Source organism: Phyllopteryx taeniolatus, chromosome 21 (genome assembly GCF_024500385.1).
Source record: "Phyllopteryx taeniolatus isolate TA_2022b chromosome 21, UOR_Ptae_1.2, whole genome shotgun sequence".
Lineage (NCBI taxonomy): Eukaryota > Metazoa > Chordata > Actinopteri > Syngnathiformes > Syngnathidae > Phyllopteryx > Phyllopteryx taeniolatus.
The window spans coordinates 5313541-5327047 of record NC_084522.1 but is presented as its reverse complement, the minus strand read 5'-3'; the positions used below and the strand labels follow the sequence as shown (position 1 = coordinate 5327047).

At 40.4% G+C, this 13507-nt stretch overlaps 1 protein-coding gene across 21 annotated transcripts in view; it reads right to left on the bottom strand.

The window, feature by feature from the left end:
- Positions 1-13507, bottom strand: part of adgrb2 (adhesion G protein-coupled receptor B2) — a 144726-nt gene that overhangs the window by 50484 nt on the left and 80735 nt on the right. For all 21 annotated transcript variants that reach the window (XR_009786161.1, XM_061760557.1, XM_061760561.1 and 18 more), the window contains 5 exons: positions 13214-13322; positions 12902-13048; positions 7891-7978; positions 7105-7207; positions 3622-3665 (listed from right to left, as the gene is read on the bottom strand). Coding sequence is in view for 20 of the 21 variants with exons in the window: in XM_061760557.1 (XP_061616541.1) it covers positions 3622-3665; positions 7105-7207; positions 7891-7978; positions 12902-13048; positions 13214-13322 (491 nt within the window). In the remaining variant the exon portion in view is untranslated. The remainder of the gene's footprint in view (positions 1-3621; positions 3666-7104; positions 7208-7890; positions 7979-12901; positions 13049-13213; positions 13323-13507) is intronic.

The window sequence follows — 13507 nt, the reverse complement described above, 5'->3', positions numbered from 1 at the left end:
CTCTCGTGCAATGTCAACTGGGACAAACTCATCTCTAGCTCGTGGCCATAACCCTAATGAGGATGGATAGAAATAACTTTTGCAAATTTTAGACATTTAAAAAACAGTATTGCTTGGCAAAGAGTTTCACTTAAGAGAATGAATCACTGAGTGAGCTACCTATGCAACACAGCCATACATTTAATTTAATTTTCATTATGTCATGCATTTTCATGTTTGGTTGGATGGAGGTTCAAGGTCTCTATGCTTTTTTGTCAAAACAAATAAAGTAATTGTACATACTTAAACTGTACTTGTTTTCCCCCTCAATGTGCAGAACATTAGCAATGAAGCATGCCTGTGGTCAAGCATGACATAGTGAGGTAATTGCCGCTAGTTGTACTGCACAGGTCATTATTCGTGGCAGTGACAGCCAGTGGGGGCAGAGCTCGCTCTGCGGGTCTTTAACAGCTGATCCCAGATCAAACTGAAAAACGCTGCAGATTAGAAATAGGATTGAATGACCCCTGACCCCTCACGTGCTGAATGTTATCCATTAATCTGCGGTGTGCATTACAATCATCTCTAACTAATGGGTCTTATTTTAAGCAAGCTGTATACAGCATGATGCAATTTGAACATAAGAAACATGTACATTACAGATGTCAGCACCTGCAATGTACATTTATATTACAACTTTATTCTTAAGTATAGGAATGCAAAAAAAAAGAAAAAAAATGTCGCGCATACAACAAAAATAAATTATTTGCTTGTTGCAAACTAAAATCGTTTTAAAAAGTGAGCAAAGGTTGAGTGTAGGTTGCAGAGAGGCAAACTGGGGAGAAAGGGAAGGAATGTGAGTACAAAGAATTGAGCAGATGGTACAGACATATGGGCACGTTCAGGGCAAAATAAATAAATAAACACACGCATAAAAAACTATTTGAACTATAAGTACTACAAACTGTTAGCAAACTAGAGTGAAAATGTCCAGTGACTAAATTAGAGCAGGCTTTAGAGAGTTCCATCCATCCATCCATTTTCTGAGGCGCTTCTCCTCACTAGGGTCACGGGCGTGCTGGAGCCTATCCCAGCTATCGTCGGGCAGGAGGCGAGGTACACCCTGAACTGGTTGCCAGCCAATCGCAGAGCACATACAAACAAACAACCATTCGCACTCACATTCACACCTATGGGTAATTTAGAGGCTTCAATCAACCTACCATGCATGTTTTTGGGATGTAGGAGGAAACCGGAGTGCCCGGAGAAAACACACGCAGGCACGGGGAAACTGCAAACTCCGCTTTAGAGAGTTAAACAATTAAATTTGTCTGCATTAACATTTTAAAAGAGGAGAATTGAGCAGGAAATCATTTGTTAAAAGCTATTATGTTCATATAGTTTCATTCTTTTCTTTTTTTTTCACTTCCCAATCCATCAGTCGGCCAACCAAAAAGGCTACGATACGCGTTCACAACAAAAAAAAATTTTTCTACATATTGTGTTTTACAATAATACTTAATTATATTTATAAATAGATAATACATAAAACTGTGGCTAAAAAGCGCTGCGTGGAGAGTATCTGTTGCCGAAATACACAAGTACAGTTAATCAATGGGACAATCAATGCCAAGAGCCTCGCCAATATCTGCACTCTCTCATTTATTTCTTGCCTGTTTCCTCTATTTATTATTATTATTATTATTATTATTATATAACTACAGTGGCCAGGCCAATCCACTTCTTCCTTGACAAGTGTGCTATTTTGTTTGCGGTTCAATGCAAAATAATACAATTGTATATGTGGCACCGCAAAATGTTGTTCCCCGAAAACACAGTATTTCCATTGCAGTGAGTTGGTATTATGTGTGTCGGGGTCAAGCGCCGGGTGTATTTTTTCCACTATTGTTTAGTTTAGTTGGCCGTTTGGTGTACGGTCCGCCTAAGTGATCTCTTGTTTGAACAAAATGTTCTTTGCTCAGTTCTCAGTTGGTTCCTGTCAACGTAACCCAACACTTTGCATCTGGACAGTATATGCTGTCCAATTTCCTGCTCCTATAAGTGCTTGTGCCACCCCTAATTTGCAAAATCAAATGAAGAAATAACTCCTGGGGCATGGTTGTATAAATTACATTACATCAATATATTCTACTGGGTGCTTTCAAATTATGATACGATTATATGCATGCACCACATGAAGTGTTTGAACTGAGTGATTGGTTTTCAAAATCATAAACATGTATTAGCATAGGATTATTACTTTTGTAAACTCAAAATAATTATTGTACATCATTATATCGTGCAACTTGTCATAATGCTGTGGCTAGTCATTGCATACGCTACTTTCTGCAAACAAATTCTCTTAGTCCTGGCATACATATTTGGATGCTTGCTACACTGCACCTTGTTTGAGCTTGTTTAGTTGATGTACTTTGGTGCCACCTTTCCACTTTATATTCTGTTTGACTCTTCTCTCATAATGTCTGCAAATGTAATTTGACTGCACCTGCGATCCCATTGTGTCCTTTGGTCAGTGGCGAGTACTTTACAACTAGAAGAACGAGTATGGTCTTAAAGGAAGAGGAGCTTATCAGAATTATGTTCTTGCTGTCACAAAAAAATGGGCCAATTGATGTTTGTCTGCATGACAAATTAAAACCCTTAAAGACAATTTTCTTGGGCAAAATATAATGTGATGAGAAAAAAAGGAAGCTACCAATCACCACTTGCATCATTTTGAACGAAATGTACGCTCTTTATCAGCTGAAACAGAAATGCCTTTCCACTTGCATCTGAATAAACTGTCTTGCTCAAGCCTTCATGCGGCGTAAATGTCATCTCATGAAGACTTTGTGATCTGATGAACAGTTCCTGCTGTTCCTATTGTCAAAAATGGACAGCAAGGCTCACAACAAGCAGGAAACATTTGATCAACTATTGAGAAGGTCAACGCTGACTGAAGCATCGGAAGTACTGTATATGAGTGTCTGAACCATTTTAGTGACCATTTTAGCAGACGCATAAGATAATGAGATGTTCTGAGATTTGTGAGAGTACAGATGAAGAGGGACCGGAACTGAAATGTCTGTTCTCATCAGTAAGCTTGACAGGACTGAGTTTAAAAAAAAAAAAAAAAGGATATTTAAATGAGTTAATGGGGGGAAAAAAACAGAATTGATTGTGCTGGTTTACATTTAGGAGAGTAGATGTGCCGGCATGCAGTGTAAGCACTGGCCTACATACTGTAGATACATGGGAAAGCAAATAAATCTGGGCTTGTGATGGCACAGGACTGTATCGTTCAAGTCCAGCCGCACATCCACAAAGAAAGACGAAATACTACATGAATATCTTCCAAGTAATTTCAATTGTGGAAGCGAGAGTGAAGTCATATAAAACACTGGCCCACAGAGGAAATCTGAGCAAAGCTACTTTTGAACTCTTCACAGGGAGGATGGTATTTGCTTTCACTGGGTCATTTAATTAACACAAAGAGGAAATGCAGGGAACATCGTTAGACCGGTCTCAGTCCATTAATAAAACAAATCCGACTGGACACCAGCACCGAACGAGATCAGCATCGACTCGGCACTACGGCGTACGCACATCGAGGAAGCATTAAAATAATTCAGAGTCACTCACGGGTTGCTGTAGTCCCAGACGACACACTGAGCATCGGATGTACCCTGCAAGACAAGGGTGGAGGATAATCGGTTAGCGCCATTGCAGAGGTTGAAGCTTGTTGCCTGAGGATAAAAACTGATGCTGCATGGATGATGGAGCAAGGAAAACGCAATAAAACCGAGGGAATGAGAAAGACAATGGGAGGGCGCAATACAGAAAACGGTTCCAGTTAGAGAAGCAACTACTGATAGAAAAAGTGAACTTGTGAAGAAAAAAATTATATTTAAAAAATAAAAACTGAAATAAATGAAGAAGTAGTACAATAAGTACTTCTCAAAGGTTCATAGTTTACTTACTTTCCCAATTTTTTTTTTATCACAACACTCCCAACAGTTTATTTATTTTTTTAAGCTAATATGATCAATGCAGCCGGCACGGTGGGCGACTTGTTAGCACATTTGCCTCACAGTTCTGGGGGCTGAGGTTCAAATCCCGGCCCCGCCTGTGTGGAGTTTGCATGTTCTATGTGGCCTGCGATTGGCTGGCGACCGGTTCAGGGTGTACCTCGCCTCCTGCCCGAAGATAGCTGGGATATGCTCCAGCAGCGGTAAAGAAAATGGATGGATGATAAATGCAAGTGAAATTGTGTAACTTCACAGTACATTTGGTAACAAACACATAGTAAGAAACTGAAGAATTCACATTCTCAACGCTCCAAGCAAGGAAGAGTAACTTCTTGGTATTAAAACACTTTTTTTTTTTTTTTTAACTAATACATCCATCCGTCCCTCCATTTTCTGTATTATTTATTTATACACCCTGAACTGGTCCGCAGCCAATCACAGGGCGCAGATAGACAAACAACCATTCACGCACACATTTGCACCTATGGGCAACTTAAGAGTCTTCAATTAACCTAATAAGCATGTTTTTGGAATGTGGGAGGAAGCCGGAGTATCCGCAGAACATGCAAACTCCATATGGGGAGGCCGGATCGCACAACCGGATCTCCAGCCTCAGGAGTTGTGAGACCGATGTGCCAGCCACTTGTCCACTGTGACGGCGGAATAAAAATCCACAAATTGATTTTGTGAGTGGCACATTTTGCTCATGATGTGCAGCAATCCGGGGTTGCCTTGGCAATTATGGCATGGCATGCAATTATTGATACTAATGGGGTTATTAGAAGGCAGTGTTGCACCAAAATTAATATCCAACTAAGCATTTTAAGGGGATGTTTTAATTGAGGAGAGAAAAACTTGAGTGCACAGAAGCTTCAGAATGTACGAAACTCCCCAAGCAATAAAAAATAAAACAACAAAACCATGATTGGAAGCCATCATGACGACATAGCTTGACTCAATCAGTGAATCCATCACAGGATCAATAACTTTAATTGACTCATCACGCCACTGGTGATCTCTGAATTGATTATTATACTGTAGATGGATCATTTGGAGTGCTATTGGAACTGTGAGGCCAAATCCAATTTTGCTGAAGACTGAAAAAAACATTGTATTTGACAACTAAATATGCCTGTGAGACAAGAGATCAAAATTGCAGTTTTTTATGTCAGCCATCTTCACAGTGGACCTATGCAGAGGGAAAATGTGTTCCAAGTCTGTTGGTCATGTCTATGTGCTGCATTAGCAATTTGCCTTTGGGCTCCCCCTTTTGGTACATTGTATTAAAGCAGTATTCACAAGCTGATGATGACCATGTAACCAGTATTCACTTATAACGGAGCAAATTACAAAATATTTTCTGAATACAAACAGTGTTGTATATGAGTTTGACTCAGTAAAACGCCAAGTCACCTCACCCTCTTTGGAAAAGGTTCACAACTAAATCTTCCGTGAACAAGAGAATCCGGGGGCCTCGACACAGGCTGGACTCTTCAAGACACAACGATGCAAGATTTATGAGAAGCTAGCCGACCCAGATTGATGGATGACAACGCACCTGCTCGCACGCAAACTTCCCCCACCGACATCAGACATTGCACAGTGTGTATTGGAGAACAGAGTTTGTGTGTTGGTAGACAGCCATCAATCAGAGCTCATCATGCCCGACTGTGCATTAGAGCCGCAGTGACAACAGCATACACCCACAATGCAGATGTGTTGCATCTGCTTGCTTGACGTCCCTCAAAAGACAGCAGCAGTTGTTTGATTTAAACAGCTGCATGAGAGTGCTCTCCACCTTAGCAGCTATTTTCTTCAGCTTCCCTTTCATATTTTTCCTACCACATGTGGTTTGCTGTCTTCCTGAATATTGATGACGAATATTTTACACTAACCAGATGAGCTGCAAAGGACTGGTTGGGGGGAGCCAGGAAAGCTTTGCACTTGGAGGATGCATTTTGATGCAAGCAAACCAGATTAAAGTTCAATTACTTAACCTGGCTGGTGAGCTGGGGGAGCACTACGGAAAGGCAGGATGAAGGATGGGAAGAGGAAGAGGTGAGGGGTATAACATTTGCCATCATCTCGGGGTTTACTCTCAGGACGCTTTGATTTCTGACCACCTGCTTCTTACTTAACATTTAAAAAAAACACACACACACACTTTTAGGTAGAAGGGAACCAACCAGTGGTTGATCTGACTGGAAAAAGATCACCTTTGAGAAAGGACACGACCTCTCCTTTGAGAATGAAGCCTTGGGCAGCTGTTCTCCAGGCATAGCTTCGGCAGCTGGCTGTTTCTACTTTTGGCCAAGGTTAACACCAAGCGTACTACAGCTGAGGAACATGGCCGCTTCTCCTTTTTCTTTATAGAGAAAGCACACCACTAGAATAGCATCTGGACTGTATAGCATATTACGGGACAACACAACATCCAGCATAGGTGTTCATCAATTCAAACTTGAACAAAAGATTTGTGAAGCATGATGCTAGAAAAACACCTTCCCTGATATCATCAATCAAAAAAGATTATTATTATTTTTGTTAATGCTGAATTTTGGATGCTGGATATGAAATGTCAAGGAGGTCCAAGTTGACAATGCAAAACTTGGGAGAGTTTGCATGCATGTGTGTGCTGTGCAGACTGCATTAATGATTCAACATTTTATTATTTATTTTTCTGGATTATGTGCCCACCTTCCCACCCAAGCGCGGGGTAATGAAATAGACACCTTATTGAGGTTGCCAGCCGGTAGTCGTGCCCGCTAAGAAGCACAGTGGTGAGTCATATATAATAACATATTTCAATGCAATATAAACTAAATAGGTACCAAGAGACTGCAATATAAGAAAGTCAAAAAAGGTAAACGTTTATTCAGGCCTTATACTGAGCACGATGGCACTTTATAGCATGCAGCATTTTCTTCTTTTGCTTAACACAGTAAACACAAGGTGGTGTGAAGTAGTTCAAATATATATATATATATTTTTTTTTATACATAGTTGCACTTGTAACAGTCAGTGTTGGAACACTGTTGGTGCATGTCAGTTTTGATTTGTCAGGACTTGCGTTGACTCTGATGATTATTGGACTTACATTGAAAAGGGAAGCAAGCTCCACCACCACCACAGAATCACTGGGTTGTAATTCTGGTCGGATTGTCACTGTCAGGATCTTGGAGTTGATCACTGCAGGTTGGCTGCAAAAGAGTGTACTTATTTTAATGCAATTCTGAGGTACTGTAAATACATGTCAGAACATATCAACAAACATACCTGACAGAGAATGGAAATATATAAGTAAAAAGAAGGAGGTCCAAGGAGATTCCTTAAAATAATGTTCAACAGAGAAATAGTTTGTCACTGATCCTGGACTGACCTGAATAAAAATGCTCCATACCAGCGCAAACACCATGTCTCACTATGACAAATAGCTGATATATTTATTTTCTTCAAATGAAGGTTCTGTGCAAGTTTGAGGACAAATTTGCACATGAATCCATTAAAAACGTGACTGTACATTTATATACTGCGATAAAAACAAAAGCATCCGGGGAAATGCAACTTTTGTAGATTTAAAAACATTTGTCTGATAACTATGCAGATGCAATGGGGGGATAAGCAACAGAGACGGTATACGAGGAAAGACGGATGAGGAATTGGTGCTTGGAATTAGATAGGGAAGAAGAGGCAGAAGAAAGGGCACAGAAATAGAAAAGGTATTGATAAGTACAAGGCGAGCACAAGAAGATGAAAACTTTTCAAAGTGAAAAGTGGCATAAAAGCCATAAAAGTTCAGAATGTGAGTAAAAAAACAACAACAATACTCTTCAGGGTGGCATGCTCACAAGTTGTGAATTATAATTTAATGAGCAGTACTCACTTTGGTGCTGGTAAAATATTGCCCAACGTCCTGTACAGGATGGCGCCAATGACATAATACATCGTTGATTCTGAATCTGTCTCTGCCTCTGAAACACACGATGTTCAGAAGCCTATTAGCCATAAATATGAAACTCTTCTGCGACAACTTGTTACAGTACAATTACTCATCTGCTTTTACGATATATTGATCCACTTCACTTGGCAATTGGGTGTGCCAAGTGCATTCCGTATGAAATATCTTCAGCAAGTGGCCATAAAAGACCAAAACATCTGTGAATTTGATTATTTCCATTATTTTGGGGATCAAGAAAAGTATTGACACATAACACTTGTTATCGCGATAAATTAATTATATTACATTACATTGGATTTGGCTGCATTCTGAAGCATACTTTATGGTTAATGCGTCTGCCTCACAGTCAAGCGTTGGAGTTTAAATTGGACAGTATTGTGAATGTCAGTATTAATTTTTGTCTTTGAATGCTGAGTCGTCAGTGACGACCAGTCCAGTGTGCGCCGACTCTTGTCCAAAGTCAACTGTGATGTCAACCCAAGTCAACCCAACCGAGGCCAATAATGACATTTCAATTCCACCTTGCCCCTCAATCGCACTTACTGAAAGTCGAGGTTTGTCTTGTTGTTGTTAAAATCCTCTTCAATACTAGTGCCTCTCATTGTGCGATGCTGTCGTTATTTCCACTTTTAAGCTTTTTCATCCAGCAAAGCCTATTGCGTTACAACAATCCCTTCCGTGTTGTATCACACATACACAAAAAAGTAAAACGTATTCCCTACCAAGGACAAGTTGTGTTCTTCTGTAAATGTCATTTTGTCTCTCATGAGAGGGAGGGGGCTGAGCAAAAGAAGCATACAGGATAAGTAAAAGTTCACACACATGGATGCCTTCCCTCATTTGCCCTTTTGGGAAGCAACGAAAGAGATTCACCATAGAGGTGGAGAAAGTGGTATTGCGTTGGTTGGTATCAATTGTCATGGGTGCCGTGAAAAATAAATATCAAGCTGATGTCAGAGGATGTATCAGTTCAAGAAGAGACAGACAAGGAGAAGGTGGAAAGAACATTAAAAACAGAGCTGCGGCAGAATGAAAATACTAATGCGAGTCCTAATTTGACAGCGTCTGTAAAGACTTGTTAATGATGAAATCTATTTATTTGGAGTAAAGGATATATGTGGCGGCACGGTGGACGACTGGTTAGAGCGTCAGCCTCACAGTTCTGAGGACCCGGGTTCAATCCCCGGCCCCGCCTGTGTGGAGTTTGCATGTTCTCCCCGTGCCTGCGTGGGTTTTCTCCGGTTTTCTCCGGTTTCCTCCCACATCCCAAAAACATGCATTAATTGACAACTCTAAATTGCCTGTAGGTGTGACTGTGAGTGCAAATGGTTGTTTGTTTGTATGTGCCCTGCGATTGGCTGGCAACCAGTTCAGGGTGTACCCCGCCTCCTGCCCGATGACAGCTGGGATAGGCTCCAGCACGCCCGCGACCCTAGTGAGGAGAAGCGGCTCAGAAAATGGATGGATGGATATATGTGTCTCTTTGTGTTTGAAGCACCGTTTACTCCAATTACCCCAATAGTTATAGAATAAAACAGTTCCCACTCGAGCTTTGGATAAAATCTCATGAAAAGTCAAAGGCATGAAATGTGTTAATTTTTTTCCAATTACAGTTCTTATTGTTTCATGCAATTCCATAATAGTCTCAAATGCACAAAATGTGCATAAGCTTTTTTTAAGAAACTGACTCTGTGTCACTTATCATCTAAGTGAAACTGAAAACATTATCAAAATGCCCTTATATTGGAAAACATTGGCTACAATAATCTTCAGTAGTTTTACATCAGACAGACAAGTTCTATTTTAGTTCTCAACTTTACCTTAATTTAATTGGTTGCATACGCACCATTGTTAAGCTTTTTATGTTTGGATGGATACATGTGCAGACACACATGGATAAAACCATCGGTATCTTCCATAATTGAGAAAAACCCAGAGTGGTCATTCCAATTCCACAAACGTAAAGATGACAGTGTACTGAAAATGAATGAAAATCGGGTATTGCTTTTGAATCGGGTTCCAACAGGATCATTCAAAAATGATGAAAGTAGATGATGGAACTTAATTTTTTTTTGTTTTTTTTTTTACACAAACTTTCGAGATAATCACTGCAATCAAGCCATTTCTGCATCTCTCAAACAGACTTCGACACCTGTTGACTGGTATTTGGGCCAACTCCTCGTGATGATTTGATTTAAACAACAAAATCTTCCACTTTTGTCATCCATTTATCCAATTTATGAAATGTCAGTGACCTTGGAATTCACCAATAATTTGGAAGTTGTTCTGGGCTCTTTCGCTAACCTTCATAATTATCCATCTCATCAATTTTCCCCTTGCCACCACATCCAAGGAGGTTTGATACAGAAATGCTCGATTTTATGTGCAACAGCAGTAGACTACTTTTCACATTTTAAGTAGGCAGACTGTCTGATTAAATGCTTGAAGATATCTGTAATACTAAATACAACTTAATGTATGATTTTCCTTATTTTGCCAGTTTTAAGTAATTTCAGTGGTCCTTTTTTTATCTTCTCTAACAGCAGGTGTATCCCAGACATGACAGGTGTCGCCTCAGTTATAGAACAATATCTGCTCCCGGTCAGTGAGGCGATCTATGAACCTATTGATAAGCTGCACGGATGTGTGCCAAGCGGGCGCACGTGTGCACACAAAATAAGTCAGCAGCCATTTATGAGCATGTTCAAGCTGACCATCGCAGACATGTGCTCATTAGGAGTTAAATGAACCAGACAAAACTGATTCCATGCAACTGAAGACCTCAACTTATGACCTGCCAATGGGAAGAGGTGTCAAAACTCATGACGCTGTATTTTGTTTGGATAAAACAATTTACCAAATACCACATATCAAACATTATACTGTATTTGCAGATGCAAAGTATTATAGGAGTGCACAATGCATTAAAACATCCATCCATCCATCCCTTTTCTGAGCCGCTTCTCCTCACTAGGGTCATGGGCGTGATGAGCCTATCCCAGCTATCATCGGGCAGGAGGCAGGGTATACCCTGAATAGCCAATCGCAGAGCACATACAAACAAACAACCATTTGCACTCACATTCACACCTACGGGCAATTTAGAGATGTCAATTAACCTACCACGCATGTTTTTGGGATGTGAGAGGAAACCGGAGTGCGCGGAGAAAACCCACACAGGCACGGGAAGAACATGCAAACTCCACACAGGCGGGCCCGGGGATTGAACCCCAGTCCTCAGAACTGAGAGGCAGACGCTCTAACCAGTCGCTCACCGTGCCGCCTGCATTAAAGCAGAAGGTAAATATTAACATGTGTGGGAGGTTGAATCAAAATATGTACAATCTAATAAATTCTTTGCCAAGCCTCCACAACAGTGGCTGGTGAAAAAAGAAAGAAAAAAAAAAGACTCGACCAATCACAGTCCTTTGAGGCGACAGTCGGCAGCTACAGGCTTTCTTTTTTTTTTTTTCAGAGGTCCTAAAAACGATATGTGACTGCCATCTTATATAAACAACAGTAGCCCCAGAGGAGTTTAGCTTGGATGCTGCCATAACCATGATGTATCAACTGGGCAACATGTCTTTTTTTAAAGGAGGGCTCGGGAAAGCACTTAAGGCTTCTCTTGAAGGAATGGGTGCTTTTACTTTGGCTGCTTGTCAAGATTGCACCAAATTGTTTACTCTTGTCATTCTTGAGTCAATGGATCTGGCTTTTCTGAACAGTTTCTATTGAGTCTTCAAAAATGGGTTGTTGTGCTTTGCGTCATCATCATGTGAACCGGTATGTTTCAACAAGCATCAAATAAGCATACGTTGCAGTCGTGAGCCAGAAAGCAGGTGGTGAGGTACTCCGAGGTCAAAACACAGGATGTTGTGAGCGCCAGTCAAAGAGTCACTGTCATCAGAAAACGTCAAAGGGGTCAGACAGCTCTGTTCTTTCGGCATTTAGTTTCTCAGAACTGTAATTTGGGCATGGCTGTGAGACAGAAAGTCAGACAGTGTAATTTCCTGCGAGACGTGACCTTTCCCCTTTTTGGGTACCGGCCTGCATCTGCCAATTCTCACAATGCTTTCGTCTCTACCTTTCTTTGATGCTGCTATCATAGTATATGATCCCTTTGTTTTTCTCCAGCATTTAGTTTGTGGTTTCGGACCATTCTTGTATCCCGCTGGAATGCAACGGCTTACCTGGGTATGCCACTTTTTCCTTTGTATGAAAAACACAGCTCAGTTTTGTTTAGACGATTCATTCTGTTTCTAACAGTATGTTTTGCTCCAATTGTACATTAAACCACTCGAACAAAGATTGCACTACAGTAAACTGGAAAAAAAAAGTTCTTAATTTGATCATCATTTGTGTAGAATTTAGTTTAAAAATAACTTCTACAACTTCTTCAGAAGAGCTTGCGGACACTTTATACAGTATAAACTTGCCGAGCCCTTTGACGCCCTTGAAAAATTGTCTGTCTGTTTCGATGAGAACCATTTGAGTGCATAAATTTGCACTTGGGAAACACTTCTTGGCCAACTTGACCTTGACTGGAGAGAGTGTTGGGTGGTGTGATAACAGGTCCCCAAAATGTGTCGAGCGAGTGCAGAGAATAGCTGAATCTTATCCAAATCGTAGTTCTGAGGTTTGTTTTGAAGCCTGACTGTTACGAAACTTCTGGTTCTTCTCCTGGATGTGAAATTTGCAGTTTCAGAGAGATACATTTTCGAGAACAGTCACGGAAAAAACAAAACAAAAAAAGCGATATTACGGAGTGTCAAATCGAACTTGCAACATTAATCCTCAGACGTGTAAAAAAAAATCCTAATGCTGTTGTCGTAAAGCCGGTTATAATCTCACTATATATCAATTATAGTGGCAAGTGTCCCCAGCCTGAAACTGCAACAGAATTGTTTATATAATAATTGTTTTTGTGTCTTGCTACCTTCATTTGGTACAGTGAAGACCTCCTTCGGGATATAGAGCTTGTCTTCTGCTGTTCTTGCCCAGTCCTTCATCCCCCTCCGGCCCTTCATGGGGAAGTTAATATCACTGGAAACTGCTGAAACTGGCTCTCGCTGGATAGTTATCACTGTGCAAACAATAGACAGGAATACTTTAAACTTACCACTGTGGGCAAAACACAGATGAGGCCCGCTTAATGGTATGGCGAGAATAAAGTCAAACCTATACATGAAACTGATCTTAAAATTAAACAAGAATTCTAATGTCATGTAAATAGTTATATAATGCTTACTAAGGTTGGTGGTAACAACTAAAAAACTCTGGAAAGGCTTCTGGGCTTCGCCAATGAGATGAATGAAATCTTCTAAAATTCTCATCAACAAGGCAGCACCGGGGACGACCTGCAGATGAAGGAAATGAATAAAATGTCAGTGGTAATATCATTGTTACATTACAAAGTTCTACTGGGTTACCAGATAGTAAGATAGCAGTAAAGGTAGTGCAATAGAAAATTTGATGAAAAAAAAAACCTGTCTGTAATGTATTTATGACGTCCAGATGGCTTATAAATTCACATCAAATTTAT